This window comes from Oryzias latipes, chromosome 19 (assembly GCF_053564925.1).
Source record: "Oryzias latipes strain Hd-rR chromosome 19, Olatipes_Hd-rR_3.1".
Lineage (NCBI taxonomy): Eukaryota > Metazoa > Chordata > Actinopteri > Beloniformes > Adrianichthyidae > Oryzias > Oryzias latipes.
In genome coordinates this window covers 21,337,598-21,363,244 of record NC_136255.1, presented here as the reverse complement: position 1 = coordinate 21,363,244, position 25,647 = coordinate 21,337,598, and the positions used below count along the sequence as shown (strand labels likewise).

Below are 25,647 nucleotides of genomic sequence, written 5' to 3'. Positions count from 1 at the left end.
ATCTTTGTATGTTGTAGCATTTTAAAAATCACAAAGGCTGAGTTATTTTGAAACCTTTTTTTTTTTTTGGGGGGGGGGGGGGTCCTTTAAAGTCAAAACTTAACAGAAGACTGTTGTTGCTCTTATTTATCTGTCGTTAGCCATAAGTAAATAATTTTAATCATTTCTTTTATTAATCTTATTTCAATACCAGTTGCAAAAATATATCACTGTATTTAGGTTTGGACTGAATGCACCTAAAATATTAATAAAATATTCGAAGTTTCCCTTTTTTGTTTCTAAAAACTCATTGTCAACATTAAATTTGTCCAGAGTGCATCTTCACTTTAATATTTATAATAGAAATATTAAAGTGATAATATTTCCATAGACAATACATTAGAAAAATAAAAGGAGAATAATTTTCTAAATAACTTTTAATTGTAGTCATTTTTATTTTAAAGATAGGGTATTCCTTTTTTTGTTGAGGTTCTTTTATTTTTTGTTGTTATTTTGAGAATAGATTTAAATTCATCAACTAAAATGCATCAAACACTATTTTATTATTTGGAGGTTATGTTCAATTTTAACTTTTGTTAAAATTTACATAAGTATCGACCTCTTAACCCAAACGCAAGTCACCTTCCACTCTTTTGTCATGTCTTACAGAAATATTTGATGGGGTTAATGTTTCACTTCTCTCAAATCCCACATAATGTAATGGATACATAAAAGCTGTCACCATATCAGTGCAAAATACAATTTATACATAAACGTTTAGGTATGTAAGGTATGATGGATACCATGTGTAGGTTAAAGAAAGTATATTTCGGAACAAAAACAAACAATTCAATATTGAATGAATTGGAGAATAAGAATTATGAAGTAAGTAAGTAAATCTTTATTTATACAACACTTTTCGCAGAGAACTACCCACAAGGTGCTTCAAAATGTAAAAATAAATAAATAAATAAAATCAGAGAAAGAACACAGAATGGCACAGGGAGTCTGAAGCAGGTAAAACCCAAATAAAACACACTCAAGTATATGAGTGAACAAACAAACAAATAAAAGTGAACACAAGAAAAAGTCAGCTAAAAGCTCTCCAGAATAAAAATGTCTTAACTTGAGTTTTAAAACCCTCAACTGAGTCGATCTGCCGCAGAGACAGAGGGAGGTCGTGCCAAAGTCGAGGAGCGACTGCCTGAAAGGCGAGGTCTCCCCTATAGTTTTAAATCTAGTTTTTGGAACACATAAAAGATTCTCATCAGTGGACCTCAAGGAACATGCAAGAGTGTAGGGAGTTAGAAATATAGTTCTGGGTTTGTCAGTGCAAGGCTCTGAAAACTGAAATGAAAATCTTAAAATCTATTCTAAATTTAACAGGAAGCCAAGGCAGCAATAAAAGCAGAGGGGTGGGATGAGTGGGCTTATTGGATCCTACTAAAAACCTTGCTGCAGAGTTTTCGACCAATTGGAGACGTTTCAGAGAGTCTTTGTTAAAACAAGTAAAAAGAGCATTGCAGTAGTCTAAACGAGAAGAGATAAGAGCTGAATCAGCTCAACATCAGACTGGGATGAAAGTATCTTCAGTTTGACCACGTTCCTCAGGGGATTAAAACAGTTTTTAACTAGGAGCTTTGAGTGAGAGTCTGGAGATGAATATTTGTCAAGCCAGACACCCAGATTCTGGAGACTGGGCTGGACAGAGGAGCTCAGTGAACTGAGGTGTCTTTTGATACTGGGTATCATCAGGGGCAAAAAATGTTGTCTCTATCTTATTAGGGTTCAGAAGTTAATGGTTGTCATTTAACCAAACTCTAATGCTGGCCAAGCAGTCTAGCAGATAAAAAGGGAAAAATCATTATTTTAATGTGGCCTGGCCCAATCTATGTTACATATATCATTTATATTATTATTTTTACTGATTTTGGATAAATATTATCAGTTTTAAATGCTCCCTCCCAACCCCACTGTCGTTTCTTTTATGTTATTTTAAGTTCCTGCGTAATCTTTTTTGCAAAGCAAAAAGACAAACAATCAGAAACAAACCTGTTATTTTTTCCTGTTTCTGTTGATTTATGTGACGTTTTTGATGAATGGCCTGTAAATTTCTAAACAGTCCTCCAATGAGGCCATTTAAGGCCAGACTATTATCAGCAGACATGCTCCAGTTGGAATTTGATTGAAAAATGAAAGCAGACTATTCAACAAAGACTTTAATGTTGGAACAAATGGCTCAGTTTTACACACTAAATAGCTTATCGGGCCTAATATCGATCTCTGAGGTACAAAGGCTGTTTGCAGGCCTGGGAAATGTAGATGGAAAAATAAAAAAGACCATTATATTGGGGGGGGTTGTTCAAGGCTTGGAATATAGTTAATAGCCTGGGTGAAAGTTCAATACATTGTGGGAACACATTTCCACTGAAATCAACAAAGGACTTTTTGTCAGCTCTGAAACAGGACAGGAAAAGGAGAATATTTCTGCTTTAAATTCAAATGGAACCCAAGTCTGGGTTTGGCCTGTGTGCCCTGTTTATTCCATGAATCCATCTTCTTTCCCCTTTCCCATCATTATCAGGCTGGAGCAGGGAAGAAAGGAGGCAGCATTTGATGAGTGGGGCAGGTGCATTTGCACAGAGCCTCATGAATAGCAGCTTCCCATTAGATTCAGAGACGCGCATAAATAATAGCGCCTCTAAAAAGTGCACCTAAGGGCCTCCCCTCCTCCTCTTCCTTCTCCTTGTCCTCTCCATTTCTCTTTTTACTTTCTGGAGCCCCTCTAGGCATAAGAGAGAGGCGTCTCTTCTTACTTCAGACACCTTGTTTCACTTTGGGAGGATGAGATCACCAAACGACAGCAGTCTGGGATGTTTGCGCTCTTGCGTCCCACATTAGTAATCCTGCCCCCTGCAGAACAAATCCGTTGGACTGGTGCCTTCCTCGCAACACACAAGAGGCATCGACTCAAGCCTGCATCACAGCTTTTTATTATTGCAGAGAAAAAAAAAGGGGGAGAAAAAGAAGAGCGCAACATCGTTTGGCATGTTTTTGCGCGCAAGTTTGAAGCCGGGCGCGTCGGGACAGCCGGGATGGAGAGGCTGGAGGCTGCTGGTTTGGGTCGCCGCTGCCAGTTTGGTGCTGATTGACGGACGGAGGGTGAAGCAGCCCAGATGCCCCGCTGGATGCACTTGCACCAAGGATAATGCCCTGTGCGAGGATGTACGCTCCGTGCCGCACGCCTTCCCCTCCGACGTGCTGTCTCTGTAAGCGCAACTCCAGCCTGCTCTCCGGGGCGCCACGCACAGGTCCCCACTCATTTCTCCTCCGTTTTTTAGGTCTTTTGTCAAGTCAGGATTCAGTGAAATCACCGGGGGGAGCTTTGTGCACACTCCCCACCTGCAACTCCTGTGAGTATGTCTGTTTACATCCATTTGGGAAGGAAACAAACAAAGGAGGGGAGTTATGCAAATTCAATGGGATTCCCTGTAATGGTGTCAGGATTATGCAATGAACCACATGCTCGCAGAAACAAACAGCTGGGACTGAGGAACAAAAATACAGCCTTCTCCTCTCCTCGTGGCCACTTTTATCAGCGTTGATGGATTGATTTGGAGCCATCATGAAGGAACCCAAGTCAGATGAAAGCAGCTTGTCAGTGAGCACAGGTTTCCCAGACAAAGCCTCTGCTTTGAGGATTCCATCTTCATGTTCTCAGTTGTGGCAGAAGGAGCTCTCCAGAGGAGGAGGAGGCATCAGGGATCAAAAGAGCGTGACAAGAAGGAGGGGGCCGGGAGGGGGGTAACTAATGAGTCTGTTTTCACCTCCATTAGACCCACACTTCAATCAATAGGGCTTCTATCTGTGACAAAAGCTACAATCACTGGGTTAAAAGAGACATGATCCATCCTTTTTTGAGTTTTGGACATCCTACGACTGAAATATCATCTGACAAATTTTATTACTAAGTCATTTAGCGACAATGTTGCTCATTTTGGGGGGAGGCACAACTATCGCATATTTTCTTTTAATATCTTAATAAAATCTCACAATTCAAACCTTAAAATACAAACATAAAAAAGGAGAATTCACAAAACATCACTGAGATCAAATCAGATTGGGATTTCTGCATATGCAGCATCACTTTGTACTAAATATTCTAACCAGGGTCCTTAGAAACTGTGTCTTTTCTGTGAAATATCCCGCTGGATCATTTTCAAGAGACACTTGGGTTTCAGATTCAGTCGTTGGGGTCATCTGGACCCGATGAGCAGATCCTAGTGCTGCCACTGTGGTACCACAGGCCCTGATTCAACCAGCCCCAGTGTGGGGTGCAGGTAGAATATTAAGGGGGGCAAGTCTGGATGTGCTGAGTCTTGTAAATGCTTAGAAAACCATGCTATCATCATATCAGTTCATCCATCCATTCATCTATCTTCTCCTTTCATCAATTTGATTTGATTTGATTTGTTAAGTGTAAAGATGAATGCTCTTCTTGACACTGGCCTCTGCATTTACCGGGCTTGGGACAGGCACAAGCAGGACACTGGTTTGTGCTCTATTGAGGCTGCATTTATCCTTTGTTTCTTTTTATGTTTGTCTATTTGTCCGTCTAAATTTTTAAATTCTATTTTGGTTTCTGTTTTTTCTTGTTTTTTGGGTTTGTTTTGGTTTTTGTGTTTTTTTTCTTGTAATTGTTGTTTCTTTTAGTTAAGTGTGGATATTTGTGGGCTATCGCATTTGGGGGGCAGTTATGGCATTGGGGGGGGGGGGGGGGGCAGTCACCGTATTTTGGAGGTATTGCCCCGTATATTTGACCTTGCTCCGAAACATTAAGTGGAGAGGCGGAGCAGACATGCTTGGCTGCACTTGCCTCGCTGATGCTAATGTATAGTTTCATTACTGCTTGTGCATCCCATGCTGTTTTTTTTTTTTTTTGCTAAGTTCTAATGTTAATTTTTTTTGCAGTTTAGGGTATAACAATACCTAGGAGCGCCTGTCCTGGGAAGGGTGTTACTCTTGGGAGGGCGGGCCTGGCCCACCCTTGCCTACCATCAACCGTCGGGCCTGATTTTAACAAAGGCTCGTCCTTCTGGCTTTAAAGCTTTTGTGTCTCCACAAGCATGCTTTTGTTATTGACCTTAAGAACCACATTTTTAAAAGAAGCAAAATTCTGCAGTTTTTCAGATCACTAAAAGAATAAGACAAAAATTTTCTGTTAAAAAATGTCTAAAACTTTTCCATTGAAAAAGCATAAAGGGACTATATTTTTCTTTTTAGAGGAATGCTCTCTACTTATAATTTTCAAATTTATCCTTTTGCTTTGATAAAAAAAATGTTTTCCTTCTTTACAGATTATTCACAGCAAACACGTTTGATATTATAGACGAGGATGCGTTTGCTGGTTTACCTCACCTGGAGTATCTGTAAGTATTTTATTTTGAAACACACTGCAAATGCTCTAACCAGTAATGACAAAAAGGGTCTTTCTGTTCATTTGTTTTTATAAAAAATAAAACTAAAATACGTTGTTTTATTGTAGCAATGAATTTTTATGGATAGGTTAAAAAAAATGTAAGTTAACTGTATACTTTCCAATATTTATGGCCCGCAGCACTCACAGAGTGCAAGGACCATATTGTAACTGCTACGAGGGTCGAACACTCAAAAAGGTCCAAAACGTCAAAAAAACGCGTCAAAACGCCAAAAAATGGGGTCAAAAGTCGCCCAAAGCACAAAACAACACGACAATTGTGTAACGCAACAAAAATACACACACACACGCACAACACCAACGCAAAAACGTAAAAATTGTAGTCGCAAAAATGACGACAAAAACACAAAAAAGCCCCAAAAAGCCCTCAAAAGACGGGTTTAAAGCCAAAAAGACATGCCCAGCCTATAGTAAAAGACAGGCCGCATTGAAATACATAGGCCACCTGACTGCAAAAACTTCTATATTGTTTCTGCTTCGTTTCATTATTATTCTTCTTCTTTCTTTCTTCCACTTTGAGCCAAAATTTGACCCCCACCACATACCCGAAAACTCACCAAAATTGGCACACACCTAGGATAAATTGAAAATGAATTTTCGGCAAAGAAAACGTCACCCCCCCCACGATGATGACATCACGGCGAGCAATCCCGTCAAAAAAATGAATGGGCCGAAAATCGCTTATGGGGCCAAAAAAAAATATTTCAAAATACAGTTACGAAACCAAAACAGGCGTGTTGGAGATATCCCAAAGAAGTTATGAAATTATTATGGGATGGCCACACGACCTGCGGCTTGGCGGCCATTTTGTGGCGAACTCAGAGAAATGGCGATTTTCGTGTTTTTTGACAATATGGGAAAATGACACTTTTGTTTAAGCGATTGTCACGAAATTGCACACACATGCCAAGACCCTGATTCTACAATAACCAAAGAAGTTTCGTTGACCTTTGACCTTGGGAAGGGGCGGCCATGTTGAATTTTCTTAAAAAAGCACCTTTAGTAACGTATACAAACGAAAACTCGTCCTAGGGATTTTTATCGATCTTTTTGAAACTTCTCGGGCATCAATGGCAAGCTACTGTGGACAAAATGTTGGAATTAGAAGTTGTAGAATTTGAAACGCGTGCGCGTGGCGAATTCGCAACCGTCGCCATTTTAGCTAGCTCGCACATATTTTATCGGAATAGCCTGAAACTGAAATATGCGATACCCTGGCCCACACTGAACAAAACGATGTCACATACGACAAAATCGATAAAGGAATGTGGCCGTGGTAAACAAAAAACCGTCGCAAAAAAAAGTGCTGACTCGGCAAAAAAAATTTTTTTCGGATTTTATTTTTAAGAATCGGCTAACGAAACCCAGATAACTTTGTCGGGTATATCCAAAGAAAGTTTTGGAATCATTACGTGATGGCGACACGACCTACGGTTTGGCGGCCATTTTGTGCCAAAATATGCCATTTTGCGTTTTTCGCGTTTTTACACGATATGGAAAAATGAACTTTTTTTCGAGCGATTTTCACGAAATTTGACGCACATGTCCTTAGCGTAAGTCTACAATCACCTCTGGAGTTTCGTCGACCTTTGACCTCGGGAAAAGGCGGCCATCTTGAATTTTCTATAAAAAACACCTTAACCACCAGATTCAAACGTAAACTTGTCGTTGGAATTTTCTTCGATCGTCTCAAAACTTTTTGGGCATCAATGGCAAGCTACTGTGTAAAAAATGTTGGAATTAGAAGTTGTAGATTTTGAACGGCGTGCGCATGGCAAGCTAGCAAAGTGGCGCACTGTTATAACTCCCATGCATTTCAATACAATACAGTGAAAATTGAATGCATGCATTAATGCCTGAAACTGAATACATTGAAAAACACTGGATATGGACATATAAGGAATGTGGGCGTGGTTAGCATAAAACCACTGTTGCTAAGGACAACAAAAAGTTTACTTTTACCGATTTGTCCGAAACTGACGTCAATCTGTTCATTCCTCCGAGGGGACCAAAACATAAAATGGTTGCTATGGAGATAAAATCAACAGAAAAGCCGCCATTTTGGAAAAAGTGGTTTTTTTATCAACTTATGACACATAGCTCTCACCAATGGAGGAATGTGTTTTTCTGAGTCAGTTGATGATGCAGATCGCTATGCTAGCACTTTTAGCTATGTTAGCATAACTAGCATAGTTAGCATAATTAGCATTTTAGCTAATGTGTTTTTCTGAGTCAATTGATGATAATGATTGCTATGCTAGCACTTTTAGCCACATTAGCATAGCTAGCATAGTTAGCATAATTAGCATTTTAGGTAATGTATTTTCTGAGTCAATTGATGATGCTGTTCACAATGCTAGCACTTTCAGCCACATTAGCATAGCTAGCATAGTTAGCATAATTAGCATTTTAGATAATGTGTTTTTCTGAGTCAGTTAATGATGCTGATCGCTATGCTAGCACTTTTAGCCACATTAGCATAGCTAGCATAGATAGCATAATTAGCATTTTAGGTGATGTGTTTTTTTGAGTCAGTTAATGTTGCTGATCGCTATGCTAGCACTTTTAGCCACATTAGCATAGCTAGCATAGTTAGCATAATTAGCATTTTAGGTAATGTGTTTTTCTGAGTCAGTTGATGATGCTGATCGCTATGCTAGCACTTTTAGCCACATTAGCATAGCTAGCATAGTTAGCATTATTAGCATTTTAGATAATGTGTTTTTCTGAGTCAGTTAAAGATGCTGATCGCAATGCTAGCACTTTTAGCCACATTAGCATAGCTAGCATAGTTAGCATAATTAGCATTTTAGGTAATGTGTTTTTCTGAGTCAGTTGATGATGCTGATCGCTATGCTAGCACTTTTAGCCACATTAGCATAGCTAGCATAGCTAGCATAGTTAGCATAATTAGCATATGCAGTTTTGACTAGCCTTCATCAAAAGTGTGCGGTGAGGGCGGTGAGGGCGGTGGTGCGTAGAGTTGGGCGTGGAAGGCGGGTTGCGTCTGCGGGCCATACAACGCCGCTTGCGGCTTTAATTATTCTTCTTCTTTCTTTCTTCCACTTTGAGCCAAAATTTGACCCCCACCACATACCCGAAAACTCACCAAAATTGGCACACACCTAGGATAAATTGAAAATGAATTTTCGGCAAAGAAAACGTCACCCCCCCCACGATGATGACATCACGGCGAGCAATCCCGTCAAAAAAATGAATGGGCCGAAAATCGCTTATGGGGCCAAAAAAAAATATTTCAAAATACAGTTACGAAACCAAAACAGGCGTGTTGGAGATATCCCAAAGAAGTTATGAAATTATTATGGGATGGCCACACGACCTGCGGCTTGGCGGCCATTTTGTGGCGAACTCAGAGAAATGGCGATTTTCGTGTTTTTTGACAATATGGGAAAATGACACTTTTGTTTAAGCGATTGTCACGAAATTGCACACACATGCCAAGACCCTGATTCTACAATAACCAAAGAAGTTTCGTTGACCTTTGACCTTGGGAAGGGGCGGCCATGTTGAATTTTCTTAAAAAAGCACCTTTAGTAACGTATACAAACGAAAACTCGTCCTAGGGATTTTTATCGATCTTTTTGAAACTTCTCGGGCATCAATGGCAAGCTACTGTGGACAAAATGTTGGAATTAGAAGTTGTAGAATTTGAAACGCGTGCGCGTGGCGAATTCGCAACCGTCGCCATTTTAGCTAGCTCGCACATATTTTATCGGAATAGCCTGAAACTGAAATATGCGATACCCTGGCCCACACTGAACAAAACGATGTCACATACGACAAAATCGATAAAGGAATGTGGCCGTGGTAAACAAAAAACCGTCGCAAAAAAAAGTGCTGACTCGGCAAAAAAAAAAAATTTCGGATTTTATTTTTAAGAATCGGCTAACGAAACCCAGATAACTTTGTCGGGTATATCCAAAGAAAGTTTTGGAATCATTACGTGATGGCGACACGACCTACGGTTTGGCGGCCATTTTGTGCCAAAATATGCCATTTTGCGTTTTTCGCGTTTTTACACGATATGGAAAAATGAACTTTTTTTCGAGCGATTTTCACGAAATTTGACGCACATGTCCTTAGCGTAAGTCTACAATCACCTCTGGAGTTTCGTCGACCTTTGACCTCGGGAAAAGGCGGCCATCTTGAATTTTCTATAAAAAACACCTTAACCACCAGATTCAAACGTAAACTTGTCGTTGGAATTTTCTTCGATCGTCTCAAAACTTTTTGGGCATCAATGGCAAGCTACTGTGTAAAAAATGTTGGAATTAGAAGTTGTAGATTTTGAACGGCGTGCGCGTGGCAAGCTAGCAAAGTGGCGCACTGTTATAACTCCCATGCATTTCAATACAATACAGTGAAAATTGAATGCATGCATTAATGCCTGAAACTGAATACATTGAAAAACACTGGATATGGACATATAAGGAATGTGGGCGTGGTTAGCATAAAACCACTGTTGCTAAGGACAACAAAAAGTTTACTTTTACCGATTTGTCCGAAACTGACGTCAATCTGTTCATCATCCCGAGGGGACCAAAACATAAAATGGTTGCTATGGAGATAAAATCAACAGAAAAGCCGCCATTTTGGAAAAAGTGGGTTTTTTATCAACTTATGACACATTGCTCTCACCAATGGAGGAATGTGTTTTTCTGAGTCAGTTGATGATGCAGATCGCTATGCTAGCACTTTTAGCTATGTTAGCATAACTAGCATAGTTAGCATAATTAGCATTTTAGCTAATGTGTTTTTCTGAGTCAATTGATGATAATGATTGCTATGCTAGCACTTTTAGCCACATTAGCATAGCTAGCATAGTTAGCATAATTAGCATTTTAGGTAATGTATTTTCTGAGTCAATTGATGATGCTGATCACAATGCTAGCACTTTCAGCCACATTAGCATAGCTAGCATAGTTAGCATAATTAGCATTTTAGATAATGTGTTTTTCTGAGTCAGTTAATGATGCTGATCGCTATGCTAGCACTTTTAGCCACATTAGCATAGCTAGCATAGATAGCATAATTAGCATTTTAGGTGATGTGTTTTTTTGAGTCAGTTGAAGATGCTGATCGCTATGCTAGCACTTTTAGCCACATTAGCATAGCTAGCATAGTTAGCATAATTAGCATTTTAGGTAATGTGTTTTTCTGAGTCAGTTGATGATGCTGATCGCTATGCTAGCACTTTTAGCCACATTAGCATAGCTAGCATAGTTAGCATTATTAGATTTTTAGATAATGTGTTTTTCTGAGTCAGTTAAAGATGCTGATCGCAATGCTAGCACTTTTAGCCACATTAGCATAGCTAGCATAGTTAGCATAATTAGCATTTTAGGTAATGTGTTTTTCTGAGTCAGTTGATGATGCTGATCGCTATGCTAGCACTTTTAGCCACATTAGCATAGCTAGCATAGCTAGCATAGTTAGCATAATTAACATATGCAGTTTTGACTAGCCTTCATCAAAAGTGTGCGGTGAGGGCGGTGAGGGCGGTGGTGCGTAGAGTTGGGCGTGGAAGGCGGGTTGCGTCTGCGGGCCATACAACGCCGCTTGCGGCTTTATTTATATGGTATTGCCCCGCATTTTAACAAAACAAACATCAAATGCGCACCAAGATCCTTATAGTGACCCGTTGAAAACTCATCCTCAAACCACAGAAAAGCTACCAGGAGCAGTCAGTTCTGGACACTTGCTTGGACAAATGAGGTCTTATTTGATAATTTTTGAACCACATTTATTTTTTAAATGTGGTTCTTATATTTTCTCCCTGTTTTTTAAACATTTTTCCCAGAAATCCCACAACTTTGTCTTGATATTGGACTCCATTTGTGAATATAAACTTGATTTCTAAACTTTATATACATTTATTTAGAATTCCTGATGAAATATTTCTATTTGAACAAAAATTTCTTAAGGTCAAATGGAAGTTTTAGGCATTTTCTTTAAAGAAAAAAGAACAAATGCAAAAATATTATTCTTTACTCTAATCCACATCCTTCTTTATGTATTTAAAAAAATTAGAATTTTACTAAAAGCTATGTTTAAGACTGAAACTGAGACTTACAAAACGTTTCATTGTTGTTGAAATTATTTATGTTTTCTTTTTTTGTGCACAGATTCATTGAAAACAACAGAATCGCATCAATATCCCCAAATGCTTTCCGTGGCTTGAAGGCATTGATACACCTGTGAGTAAATCAGTTATTTTTTTCTATTCTTTTACTTTTGCACACATCATGCGGGAAACAATATACATAAAACAAAAACAATGTAAATTTGAGCATATTAACTGTAAAAAATAGAACTTTAAAGACCAGAATTTAATCACCGTTATGCATCCCTTTTCCGTATCCGTCACCGTATCACTTTACAGCTGTGTGGAATGCAAAGGTAGGCAGAAGTGTTACTGCAGGGAAGGTGACTGTAGGTTTAAAGAGGTCAGCGGGATCTAGTTACACAAAAAGAGAGCTCTAACAATTGTTCTGGTGTTTTTTTATACCTTTATATTGTTTCTAAATAAAAAATAATTTCGATTTTTTTTTTAAATCAGTGTAATTTAAGAAATGATATTTAAGCAGATCCTCTGAATAAGAACAATGCTGAAAATGATCATTTTGCTGCATAAAATCTCACTTTTGATGTGATGCAGATTTTTCTGCTCTCGTTTTCTGGAGTCAACAAAACTGAAGGTATAGCTGGAATGTTAGAGACCTGGGGGTCAGTTCTATTTATAGTGGTTATTTAATGTAAGCTAAATGACCCATAGTGTGTCTGTGGGAGTGTTTGCATTCCTCAAGTCTTATTCTTTTGCCAAAACTGACCAAGAAACAAACCAATATTCAAAAGCATCAACTGTTTCAATCCACACCTACACTGAATTTCATTTTTTCTTTTTCCTCACAAAATGCTAATACCAAGATAAAGAAGCTGTTAAATTTAATATTCATGAATATAATCAGAACCAAGTAAAAATAATCAGTAAAGGTGTTCAGATTAATGATTAAGTTAAGATTATTAAGCACGTTTAAAAAATGGAACATCTGTGAAATCTGTGAGATGAAATCAAAATTTTGAAAATTTGCAAGACAAAGAGATAAAATAAAAGATCCTTTTTATCACAGGAATGAATTTCTATGTTTACGATTAACTGGTAAAGACAAAATCTGTTAAAAAATGTGTTTTTTGTGTTTTAACAGGCATTTTTTTTAAAGACAGATGATATACAGTATATAAAGAAAATTAAGCTCAAAATTGCATTTCTGGGTGTTTCTTTATTCAAATCGTTGTGAAGCAGATGAAAAAAATGCAGTTTGAAAATCGATCGTATTTGCTTCATAGAAAAAAGTGGCAGTGTGTAAACAGACAGCTCTCAGCAACAGGGAGGGGAAAGGGGTGGGGTTGCTCTGCGTCGACGGTCCCGCCCACAATCCAAAGGCAAATTTCTAACGAAATCCTGAAGAAACTATGTTCTAGAAAACAACACAGGTCTTTTTTTTAAATAACATCATCATAATTATAAGACCACTGCTTTGAAAATCAGATCAGAATTGTTTTTTTTTAAACCAACGTTACCTGTTTTTTTTTTTTTACTTTTTCTTTTTCACTTTAATGGAAGGTGCTTAGAGGAAAGGCAAACATTTTGTCCCCTGTCTGGAAACTCCTCTGTCTGTCAGCCAAAGCGAAGGTCACAGGTCCTGAGAAGAGCTGCTTTGGCCCCCGGCCAAACTTTGTGACGGCACTTATTGCACTGATGCTACTGCAATCTGCTCTTAGTGTGGAGGAAACATTTCAGGCCGGTAACCTTGGAAGCATTTGGGAAGTGAGTTGCCTTTAGCCAATGTAGTTAAGTAGCTGGTTTGGCCTCAAAAGAGCAAAGACAACAGCAGAATCACAGACTTCCAGATCCAGGTTGATAATCTCTGAAAGCTTAAGAAATTGACTTTTCTATTTTGGAGAAAAGCTTTTGGAACAGAAAAGATACTAGAATCTAGAGCTGGAACATTTATTTTTATTAATATAAGACATAACTTATATATATGCAGAAGCTTTTCAACGGTTTCTATAGATGAAGGAAGTAAAAAAAAAAACGATTTGGGAGTGGTGGCAAAAGAGACAAAATACGGCTTTATAAACTACTGGAACAAAGAGACAAGAAGTTCAACTAGATGTAGCTCCTGAAATCTAATGGCATTTGGAACAAATGTTGTTTAACCCTGAAGAGAGCGTTTGCTTCTCAAGGCCAGTGAGAACCAGGCAGGGGAAAGGAAAAGGGGAAGACGGACTCTCTAAAAGAAAATAATTTCACTAGAATTTAACAAAAACTAACAATAAAATCACATAATATTGTTTTTGGTCAGTGATTAATATTATATTTATACTAAAATCATGCTTTGTAAGTGATTAAAAAACAATAAACTTGAACAACGTTTTTCCATCAACAAATCAAAACTTGACATATCCATAAGCTCAAGCTGTAAGCCAGCTCTTTGTGTACAAAGCAGAAAATAAAAACCCTTAAAAAAGTCAGTGTTTTTCCTTCCTGACAGACTGGTTTGTCTCAGCTGCAAAACAAGCATCACTGTTGACCCTCATGCCCCCCCAGGGAAATCACCTGCATGCGTTGTTGTGATCAGTTCATTATTCTCAAATTAGGGTTGAAGCATCGTGTTGGGAAGGGACAGCTTCTACTCTCAGGACTCCTTCCCTGATTGATGAAGAGTGAGCCATGGAGTGAAAGCAGGGAGCCTGCTTCGTACCAGGAGTCCACTCTAAAAGGCTTTTGGACGAGTTTCAAAAGCAAGGAGTTTGGATTATTGACGGAAGCTTGAGATCAAGTTGAAATGTTTGGCTGATCTGCTGTTCCTATCGGGCCTTTAGGTTGAATGCTAATGTTTTAATTCCTTAAGTTGCACTCCAATCATCTTTTGATCCATTGTAAAAGCGTTCCCAGTGATCTTTTCATTATCATCATCAAACTGTGTCGTTTTCTAGGACATAGAGCCGCCCCCGCCCCCGTTCTCATAACCCATGACAGAGAGCTCTCTGTTTACACTCTCTCCCACTAGCTTACAGCCCCTCAAAAGGATATATGGTGTTTTAAGTCATATTTTCAGGATATTTAAAAAGCTCTATGTGAAGGCATTGAAGGGGCGACAGTGGCTCAGGTGGTTGAGCAAGTCGTCCAATGATCAAAGGGTTGGCGGTTCGATTCCCCGCTCCCACCAGCCAAATGTCGTTGTGTCCTTGGGCAAGACACTTCACCCTCCTTGCCTCCAGTGTGGCTCCACTGGTGTGTGAATGTGCATGAATGCTCCCAGTGATGGTCAGAGGGGCTGTAGGCGCGAAATGGCAGCCACGCCTCTGTCAGTCTGCCCCAGGGCAGCTGTGGCTACAACCGTAGCTTACCATCACCAAGTATGAATGAGGAGTGAATGAATAATAGACACAATGTAAGCACTTTGAGCGTCTGGAAAAGAGCAGAAAAATCTAATCCATTATTGACTGGAACAAACTTCCACAGCTCAAATGTACAGACTTCTGTATCTTGCCTGCATTTTGTTAATATTTTGTCCTGGTACTGTTTAAATTTTGCTTATTACTGACAAACTACTTTAATGGCAAAAAACAATAAAATAAAAAAAACGCAGAATTTTTCCCAGATTTGCCTCCGAAGCAGCTTCAACGTGATATTTCTAATGCCCCAAAGAGTAAAAAAAATGGCTTCATACACAGAAAGAATGAGTTTAACTGTATAAATGTGCTTTTTTAACAATTAAATAACTACTAATAACACATACATGTACTCAGTTTTTTTACAGTCATAAAAATTACAGGTTGCAAACAAAAATCACAGTTCAGTTTTCTTTTAAACTAACAATAATGTATGTTTTGTTCCTCATTTCAAATCAGGAGTCTGGCTTACAACAACCTGGACACACTGCCCAGAGATGTATTCAAAGGCATGGATGCTTTGAACAAAGTGTAAGTTTTTAGTGCAGACATAGTCTGTTTTTTTATTCAAGACAACTCTTTCATTTTGAGTTTTTATTTTTTTATCTATTCTGCTCTGACTTTTTTGTTGTACAATTTATTATTTTTTTAAGGCAGTTCTGTAAATAACAGTAATAAAAACTGGCAGGCTGGGGTTTTTTGTGTGTCTATTGAAAGATAACAATTTTTATGACTAATATTTTTAGGAAGCAAAAAAAACCTCAGAAACCTCTGAGGTTTCCTATTCTTTTATTTTCTTTATGAGCTGAAAATAATTAGAATGTTAGAATAGAGGATGAAAGCTTAGGTTAGGTGGCAGAACATTTTGGTAAATCCATCAGACAAAAAAAGTTTTGACACAATCATCTGCAAGGGTTTTTAACTCTAATTAATGTGTGCTAAATAGAAAGTGGTCAGAGGAAAATAGTTGTAAAGACAGGAATTAAGGGAAAATCTGAGCAAAAGCTGGAGGTAAAAAGCTTTAAGCTAAATGTCAAGATTTTTCTTTTTGATCCCCTTATATATAGAGATCTGCGAGGCAATAATCTGATTTGTGACTGCAAGCTGAAGTGGTTGGTGGAGTGGATGCATCAGACCAACGCCACCCTGGACCAGATCCACTGCAGCGGCCCCCCCAATTACCAAGGGAGGAAGATCAACGACCTGCTACCACACTCTTTTGACTGCATTACAACAGGTTTCCTCTGCTAAAGTCCACTCTCTGTTTTACAGGAGCAACCAGGGGTGCTGCTGTGTTTCTGGGGGCCTCGGGCTAATGTGTACAGTCCCCCAAATTAATGATCATTCAAAGGATTTTTGTGTTAAAAATATGATTTATGTTTAAGTTCATTTAGTTTTTTTCTCATAAAAAACAAATGTTTTGACAAAATTGAACCCTTAAAGAGCAAAAAATTAAAAAAGCAAAATGAGACAAAAGAAAAAAAATCTGTACAAATTTGAATCCCTGACAAAAAATCATATATATTGGTCTCAATTAAGTCATTTCAAGAGCAAAGAACATTGAATTTGTGTTACTCCATGATTATTGTGCAAGAAACTGAATGACGGAATTGTCAAACTTTTCAGAGTTTGCTTCCTATCAGCCACTGAAGTTTGAGTCGATTTCGGTGGAGGCGTTCACCTTTGTCAACGAGCAGTATGTCGTGTTTGCTCAACCTTTTGCTGGGACATGCAGCTTCCTGGAATGGGATCATGTCGAGATGACCTTCAGAACTTATGACACCATCGAAAGTGAGTTTAAAAACAGACACCTGGACTGGAGAACTATGTTTAGGATGACATATATCAATCTTAGTATTGTGTGTAACAGCAAGGTCACTATTCCTGAAGGTACTGTTTTGTGCGTCCCTTCCTTACCCTGGTGGATTCAAAACTAGCTGTTGCAGTATCACAACATTCATTTAAAAACCAATAAGATTGTCTAAATTGCTGCGTTGTACTCTAAATTTATTTAGAAAAATTAAAGTTTACAAATTATATAAAAGTTGCATTTAAAATAGACCAATATATCATGCTTAACACATTAAAATGTTGTTTTCTCTGCCATTTTACCTTGGATTGGATCCTGGCCAAACGTGTCAAAAGACACTAAAAGAAAAAATCTTTATGGTGTTAAAGATTGATACCAGACATTGTATCATGCAGTTTAGTAGCACAGTTGATTGTTCAGGAATACTCCTGCAGACATTTCAGATAAAAAGATTCAGGATTTTTTTTAGGATTTAAGGGGGGGAAAAAGAAGTGAATGTGAGCTAGACGTTTATTATTTACCTGAGATATTGAATGGAGCTCAAATATTCTTCTGAAAAACCACAGAGCTCCGTTCATTTTTATACATCAAATGCTAAAAACATTTTTAAAAAATCAAATAAATTGAATCAGTTTCTCCAAGCCTGAGTTGACTGATGCTTAACTGAGTTAAAGTTGAAACAAGGCTGTCCTTGTGCATCATGGACTAAAACTTTTCATTGCTTTGGCAATGAAATTGAAATTCTGGCTTTCTGTTCACACCAAAGCAGCTGATGTTATTTCTGTATATAATCACCATACAAAAACATCATAAACATTCTAAATAGTAATAAAAAAACAGCTGACAAAGAATACAACAACTTGTTCTTTCTTTAAAACTACTAGAAATCTATTACTGCCATTAAATATAGAAAGCAAAAATCTGAAAACATGTAAAGAAAAAAGCCTTGGTACCACACTTAATGTCTTAAGCTACGCTAACACCGCACCCTGGCAATGCACGTTCAAACAGCCACTTCCAATGAAAAGTCTGTGAATGCCCGTTTCTGGCTTCCACATTCAAAACTATTGTGTTCACTTGTAGCTACGCAAGTTTTCACAACCGGTTTTGGGCTCTACGTACAAAACTTGTGGCCATTAAACACGTGTTACAAGTTAAACCAGGTCAAACTTTGACCAACCGGGGATTTGGATTTGGTGTCCCTTTTAACTCACAAAAGTGCCAACTATTTGAAAATAGATCATGAAGGAGAAATGAATATAATTGCAGTTTGAGCCCTGCATGAAATAATGTGACACCAAGTCTTTCATATATTGGAACAGAGCTGTGAAAGAGCCTGGATTAAGATCTGCGACATTTGCACTGCTTCAACATTTCACACCAAGCCTCTTCCAACTGCAGGTTGGGAACATCCGATGGAAAGCAGTAGAAAAAGAAAAAGCCCCTCTCTGTTAACACATGGGCTAAATGTACATGCAAGAATGTGCATCAAATGCCTGGTGTGTACACAGCTTTAGGTTTGGCATGATTAGCATTTAGGGAAATGAAAAAGTAATTGTATTGTTTCCTTTAGTCCTTGATTTGATATCTAAACTGTATACTTCATCCACCAACCAAAAATATTTATTTTTGTGTTATTTGTCATTATTTCTTTTCCTGTTGAGGTACCTCCACTGTCGTCTGCAAGCCCATGGTGATTGACCACCACCTCTTTGTCATTGTGGCTCAGCTGTTCGGGGGCTCTCACATTTATAAGCGCGACTCCTCTGCCAACAAGTTCATTAAGATCCAGGACATCGATATCCTCAAGATTCGCAAGCCCAATGACATTGAGACATTCATGATTAACGGGGAGTCGTTCTTCGTCATCGCTGACAGCTCTAAGGTCTTCTTTTTTTTTCCTGCATTCGACTCAAGCAGAATTCATTTAGATTGAACATTGAACATTTTGTGGTCAATATGAATATAAATCACCAACAATTAAACCTAGGTGCTGTTTCTCTTGTGACAGTTTCTTTCAATAGGTCTCTACCACGTACGTTTGGTAGAGATACATATTTAGTAAATGCACATTTATTAATAAAACCAATACATTAAACTCACAATATGGATATTTTTGGGTTACAGCTAATTGATAGCTTATATGTTCACTTGTTCCCATCTCACAGGCTGGCTCCACAACTGTGTACAAATGGAATGGCAACGGCTTCTACACCCATCAGTCGCTCCACCCCTGGTACAGGGACACAGACGTAGAATATTTGGAGATTTCAAACAAGCCCCACCTGATTTTGTCCAGCAGCTCCCAGAGGCCTGTGGTGTACCAGTGGAACAGGAGCCAGAAAAAGTTTGACAGAAGAACCGACATACCAGATATGGAGGATGTCTTCTCTGTCAAGCATTTTTGGGTAAAAGGTGAGAGATATGGATCTATCAACATTACCCTTGATATCTTAAAGATGGCTGTTGGTGCTAAAACATTATGTTGACTTGGTTCTTAAAAAAATCATTTTCAGAGCAGCATTTTCTGCCTTAGTTTGTATCCTACTTTACATCCCTTTTTAGCTGCTTCATTTCCCAGCTGAGCTGTTCCTTGAATCTTTGTCCTTGTCAAAGGTGATCTGTTCATATGCCTGACAAGATTCATCGGGGACTCCAGGGTGATGCGCTGGGACGGTGCCATGTTCAGAGAGGTTCAAACATTTCCCTCCCGTGGCTCTATGGTCTTCCAGCCCGTCTCCGTCAGCAACTGGCAGTATGCCATCCTGGGAAGCGATTACTCACTGACGCAGGTCTACCAATGGGACACCAAGAGGGGCCAGTTCATTCCATCCCAGGAGCTGAATATCCAAGCTCCCCGGTCATTTTCTGTGGTTTCAGTTGACGATAGAGTTTTCCTGCTTGCATCCAGCTTCAAGGGGAAAAGTCAGATATTTGAGCACCATGAAATTGACCTGAGCGATTGAATCCAATATTTGAAAGTGAGAAAAAGGCTTTCAATTGTGTGCAAGATCCATTCAAAACATTTTCTAAAAAAAGAACAAAAACAACAACATTTTAAGTGAAATTTTAGTCATTTTAGGAGGGATTTAACACACATGGCCTGGACCATGATTTGACATTAGACATAGTAGTAGTTTTGATTGTAAAGATCAGTTTTTTGTTGTTTTTTTATAAAATGTGATTTTGACCTCCCTGTCTCTTCTAAAAAAGCATTATCCTTCCAACATAAATTACCTTCTTGCATTTTCTTTGAGGAAATAAATGCCATAAAGTCACTTTCATCTGGTACTACAAAAAAAATGTGAATCATCTGCTCACATGTTTACTGTAGAAACAGCCTAGAGGTTTGAGAGTATTGATGGTCGTTTAGAGCTTGACGAAGAAGTGAAATATCTATAAGAAGAAATGAGGGACGAACCTCCAAAAGTCTTTGAAGAAAGCTAGATTCATTAGCAACCAATCGGTGCAACAACAGCTTTGGTCTGACCTCAGACACTTTCAGAGAAATCCAATTGTTGAAGTCTTAGAGACCAAGGTAAAGAACACAACCTTTCCATTTTTTTTTCACCCTCTCGAGGATACTAAGTGTTACTGATATTTGACAACATATAATTAACATACTTCTACAAACCATTTTTGTTCAGATCACTCTGAATAGCACTGACTCATGGCCTTGGTTGGATAACCCACAAAGAGCAGGTGTTCTGCTTCATTACTGTCCTAACAGTTTCTATGAGGGGCCGTATAAGACATTATTTATTCTGAACCATTCACATTCATACATTCTTGCTCTCACAGTCATATATACTCTCTTTCGCATACATATATTCTCTTACGCATCCATATATTCTCTCTCTCACATTCATACATTCTTGCTCTCACAGTCATATATACTCTCTTTCGCATACATATATTCTCTTACGCATCCATATATTCTCTCTCTCACATTCATACATTCTTGCTCTCACAGTCATATATACTCTCTTTCGCATACATATATTCTCACTTGCACATCCATATATTCTCTCTCTCGCATGCATATATATTCTCTTACGCATTCATATATTCTCACTTGCACATCCATATATTCTCTCTCTCGCATGCATATATATTACTTTACACATACATACATTCTCACTCTCATTGTCACTCTTAAAAAAAGAATGTATGTATGTGAAAGACAAGTATATATGAACGTGTGAGGAAGAGTTTATATGTGTGTGTGAGAGAGGAGTATGCATGAAACGGAAGTTACTTTGAATGAAAAGGAAGGCACTTTGAATGAAACGGAAGGCAGATGATTTCTCGTGCTCTGATTGGACGAGAGGCCGCCACCTCCCATTTTGAACAGACGCTAACACGAACCAATAAGAAGGCCATCGGAACCTTAAGAAATATTTTATCTTCACCTCAAGTGGTCACAAATCTGTCTGCATCTCTAGAGACACAAAGGAATGTCTCAAATACCAATAATGGTAATAGAAGTGCCACCGAAACAGAAAATCCGTATCCACCTTATTCCTAGCCCCCATGAGCCTTTGCGTGAATTATGGGCGACACTTCCTGTAGACGCTGGAACACGCATTTACATTAAAACAAATTCCTCTTGTTTTCGATCCATAACTACATATAAATGTGGGAAAACCAGCTGTCATTTCTTAAAAAAGGCAACGGTGAGGTGGAGATGAAATATTTGTTAAGGTTCCGATGGCTGCAGGACCCCCGTGGCTACTTCTTGCCGGTTCGTTTTTTTAAAAAAATAAACTTTATTAACAATATCTTGCACATACAAAATACCAAACACAAAACTCCACTGTGTGCAAAATACAATCTTCACGTTCGCCATGAGAATGAACAAAAAAACATAATGATAACCATGTAAAACAGGTTATGCAAAAAAACAAAAATAATAAGGCAAAGGAATCTGTTAAAGTTTCAGGAGAGACCATGTTTCAACTGTTCTGACAGCTTTTTTGTTAGTGGAAGATTTAATACTGTTCACATACAAAACCATTTCTTTCTGAAAAACATAAAACACGGTTTTTTTGTTGGCATATTTACATTTGTGTATAAAGTATTTAGCCATAATTATAAGTAAATTAACTACATATATTTTTTCTGCATTAAGTCTTTCTTGTGTAAAATATCCAAAAATAATATGCTCGTAAAATAATCTATAATCTTCACATAGATGAGTTCTTATAAAATGTATCACATCTTTCCAAAATAGTTGAGTGAAAGAGCAAAACCAAAAAAGATGAGGCACAGTTTCTGGTGAGGAATGACAGAATGAACAGTTTATGTCCAGATCTTTTTTAAACTTAGTAAAGAAATGTTTCACTGGATAAAATTTGTGAAGAATTTTGAAAGAAATTTCTCTGATTTTATTGGTGATGAAATACTTTTGTGGCAGGGTCCAAACCTTTTCCCACTGAATTCTACATCCAAAGCTGTTCCAGTATGAGATAACATACGGTTTTGTGGCAATCTCATTTTGAAACAGAGAACGGATACTTTGATTATTCCTGCTAGCTGAAAAACATACCTTTCCACAACACAAGTCTGTTAATTTGGGACTTCTTGCTGGTTCATGTTAGCGTCTGCACTGTAATCCCTAGCGAGTTGACTGAATTTAAAAATTATTGTGTAACAGATTACGCAACAGTTAAGTTATATTATTAAAACTTTTAAGTTAACATTTATTAAAATTCATATTGTCAGTTGGCTTACATTTGTATTATTTCATATAAAAAATATTAAGATTCCTCAACTTATAAAAGAGAGATTATTTACTTAAAGTTTTTAATATTTTCCAACTAAAAAACGCTTTAACTAACTATATTTTTATATTACTCAACTCATAAAATATGTAAAATTCACTCAAATGCTTTATAAATTCTTTAACTCATTAAATGTGTAGCATTGAAAATATTTAAAATTCTTCAGCTTAAAATGTATTCTAAACAGAGATATTGATACTGCCCCACTACATTTTAAAGGCTAACATTGATAAAAACCAACAAACGTGAAGGCCACACAATAGTGATTGCTTAATACACTTTTTTTAATTGCTCTTTAAAAAAAAGCACAAATATCAAGAGGATGAAGAAACAATAAGTGCAATAAAACTGCATTATAAGAGTGCCACACAACATATTGACAAAAAGAGTTGGTTTTGTATTTTATGGCAGAAAAAGCAAATGATCACAACAAAACACATTAGTTACATAACACTTAAACCAACAAATAGTCCATTCTGGAAGACTCACTCAACGAAACATTCTTCAGCGTCAATAAATGTCCTTTCAGTGGTTTGCTGTCCTCAAGGCTCAAGACAGCATTCTGAATAAATATGAAGGCAAGTTCAAGTTTTTTGGGGTGCTGTAGGTCCAGAGCATAGATGTCCCCGAAGAGTTAGAAGAGATTAGTCAGCCAGATCTGTGGGACCACTGACGGCAGCATCAGGAGCATCACCACGACAACTGAGAAGATACCCACAGAAGTGTCTGTGAGGTCTGGTATTCTGGAAAATACAAAACAAAAAACACAGATGAGTTCAGACCCTCAAAGATATTCATCACACTAATGTCCAAAACTGACATTCCTGCCATCTGTCAATAGGAATCTTTTCATGCTAACATTCTGTTAGCTTTTAATCAACTGGCTATGATGTTTTAAGGACCAACTCCAATTAAAATTGTGTTTTTAAAAAGTTCTTTAGCATTTTTCTGAAGGAGGACATTTATAAAATAATTTAAGACTAAAGCTTCATTTTTCTTTATTCAAATAATGATGGATCAGGAGCAGAAAAGGTAAACGAAACTCCACTCCTTCCAATCAGGAGTCCCTGATGTTCGCCTTTCATCTTCCGTCTCAGTTTTAAAACCATTTAAAAATATCACTCAGTTTACAAACTACAAACAATTGCCCTATTTATTATGTCACTCAATAAAATCTCAATCAATATTAAAGGATTAGTGAAAACCATTGACAGGGAGTCGTGTGCACTTACTGTACAGGTCTTGAAGAAGTTGGAGGCATCTTCATGCAGATAAACAGGAAGTGCAAGGAGGACAAGTGCCCGTCTCATGTTCACGTCACGCTGATCCTAAAAGAATAAAAAGAAATATCCATTACCTTTGAAGCAAATGCAGAGCAAACACTTCCAATATTTACTTAAGGAACTTTAAGAAATAATAAAATGATACCTTTTCTAGATGTCTATTTCTAGTAAGAGGACAATACAGTGTTTATGTCATGATCCACTTCAGGTCAAAGACCCAAAGTCATTTGAAGGCAAGTTACACCATGGCTTCTTACAGCTGTTTACAAATGATTTGTTATCCGTTTTTGAATTATGCACATTAGAAATTCACCTGGAGGTCATAAATCCTAACCAAGCTGGCCAGTTCCTGTCTGTTTTGGTGGACTTAGTCTCAGAAAAGGGCAGCTTTAAGTTACACAAACATGTAAAAACTGCACAATTTCCTCTGACTGCATCTACTCTACATAAATCCATTTCAGATCTTGACAGATGAGTTTTCATGGTTTCAAATGATGGAATGGTGCTAATGCAACATCATTTTATTATTGTAATATACTGTCATAAAGACATGACAATATTCCAAAGTGTCTCCACATACATGGCAGTGGAAACACTTTGGAATATTGGCTATGTAGTACTGCAGTATTATATGTAGTACTGCATAGTGCCAAAGTAACAGAACACAACTTGCACCTCCATTCCATTGTGCCACCTTCAGCCTGCAATCTAAATATGTTTAGTTAAATTGTAAATAATTTCAGATCTATTTAGACCTTTGGCTAGTTAAAATGTGCATAAATGTTTCCATGCTGCCGTATAAATCTAATAATGGTAATAGTTCAGGATGAATGTATTAAATAAGTATAAAACTCACCCACTGACACCTCTTTTCTGGTGAAATGGTGACTTTCTGGTGAACTTTCTGAAGTTCAGTATCTGAAAAAGTCCAAAAGAGATTTTTCAATGTTAAAAAATGTTTCAATTATATTCTGATCAAAAAACATTTATTGCACTACACAACCTATTGCATTTTTTGTTTTTTTAAAATAGCTCTAGACAAATAACTGAGACAAGTTACCTCGCTGGCCTTGGCGTCTACCTGGAGGTGAAACACTGAACACTCTGTAGTTCGGTACCTGAACACAACACGAGCACGTTGATTAATTTATTTTTACAAAAACCTTTTTTATAACGGAGATCAGTGATTTATAAAAGCTTAAAGCTGCATTCAAAACCCAATGCTTCCATGTAGCAACCAGGCTTAAAACTGTTGGCGGTAGCTCCTCCCACACAACCGTTTGAGTGACATTTTTGGACAAATGTCCAGCAGCAAACTTTAGCCACAGACAGAGGCCTCCAACGCGAATTTCACACGCGGATCATGTTTAGTGTGATTGCAGCATAACAGATCATTTCTACCTCTGAAAAAAAAAAAAACCTCATCACTGTCGTAACTTACGGGCAGAAAATGCATTTTGGGTTTGGCTCGCCATACGTCTGCTATGACAAACTAATCATGTATACATTTCCACATTAATCTCTAAAACAATCATAACACACATATGTTTAAACAACAGTAAACCACATTTACGGTAGTATAAGAGCATTTTTAAAGCATTCATTCATAAACCATGAACGATACTTACCAAATTAAATCAGGGCTGAAGACAAGACGGCACCATCAGCGATGAGGCGGATGAAAAAAAAACCCGAGGTTGGGGCGTCTTGAAGCGGGACGAAATCGCAACGCTTTGCAGAATAATAAAATGCTCGACTTTCAATTTCAAACGTCGCATACTCGCATTCGGCAAATCCAACATGGCCACCTGAGCT

General features: G+C 37.8%; 1 protein-coding gene and 1 long non-coding RNA gene across 3 annotated transcripts; one reads left to right on the top strand and one right to left on the bottom strand.

The window, feature by feature from the left end:
- The first annotated feature begins 2,660 nt into the window (after positions 1–2,660).
- Positions 2,661–21,676, top strand: lgi1b (leucine-rich, glioma inactivated 1b). The gene is made up of 10 exons (XM_023949624.2): positions 2,661–3,248; positions 3,321–3,392; positions 5,337–5,408; positions 11,623–11,694; positions 15,416–15,487; positions 16,024–16,193; positions 16,583–16,747; positions 18,431–18,651; positions 18,935–19,181; positions 19,383–21,676. Exons 1-10 carry the CDS (start codon positions 3,028–3,030, stop codon positions 19,730–19,732), a joined length of 1,662 nt encoding a protein of 553 aa, XP_023805392.1. The 5' UTR covers positions 2,661–3,027; the 3' UTR covers positions 19,733–21,676.
- Positions 21,677–23,151: 1,475 nt separating this feature from the next.
- On the bottom strand, positions 23,152–25,622 carry LOC144987858 (uncharacterized). 2 transcript variants are annotated; one of them, XR_013651531.1, is made up of 5 exons: positions 25,461–25,622; positions 24,893–24,950; positions 24,689–24,750; positions 23,782–23,877; positions 23,152–23,292 (listed from the first exon to the last, which is right to left on the bottom strand). It is a non-coding gene; the product is annotated as an uncharacterized LOC144987858 (long non-coding RNA). The 2 variants fall into 2 exon arrangements; XR_013651530.1 differs by lacking the exon at positions 25,461–25,622 and having other exon boundaries at positions 24,893–25,104.
- Positions 25,623–25,647: the final 25 nt, after the last annotated feature.

What these genes read in the sequence shown, in the direction of transcription:
- lgi1b (XM_023949624.2), top strand. Translation starts at nt 3,028, where the DNA reads ATGTTTTTGCGCGCAAGTTTGAAGCCGGGCGCGTCGGGACAGCCGGGA. An exon ending in ACTCCCCACCTGCAACTCCT is followed by an intron (nt 3,393 to 5,336) that starts GTGAGTATGTCT and finishes CCTTCTTTACAG; the next exon opens with ATTATTCACAGCAAACACGT. An exon ending in TTTTGACTGCATTACAACAG is followed by an intron (nt 16,194 to 16,582) that starts GTTTCCTCTGCT and finishes CAAACTTTTCAG; the next exon opens with AGTTTGCTTCCTATCAGCCA.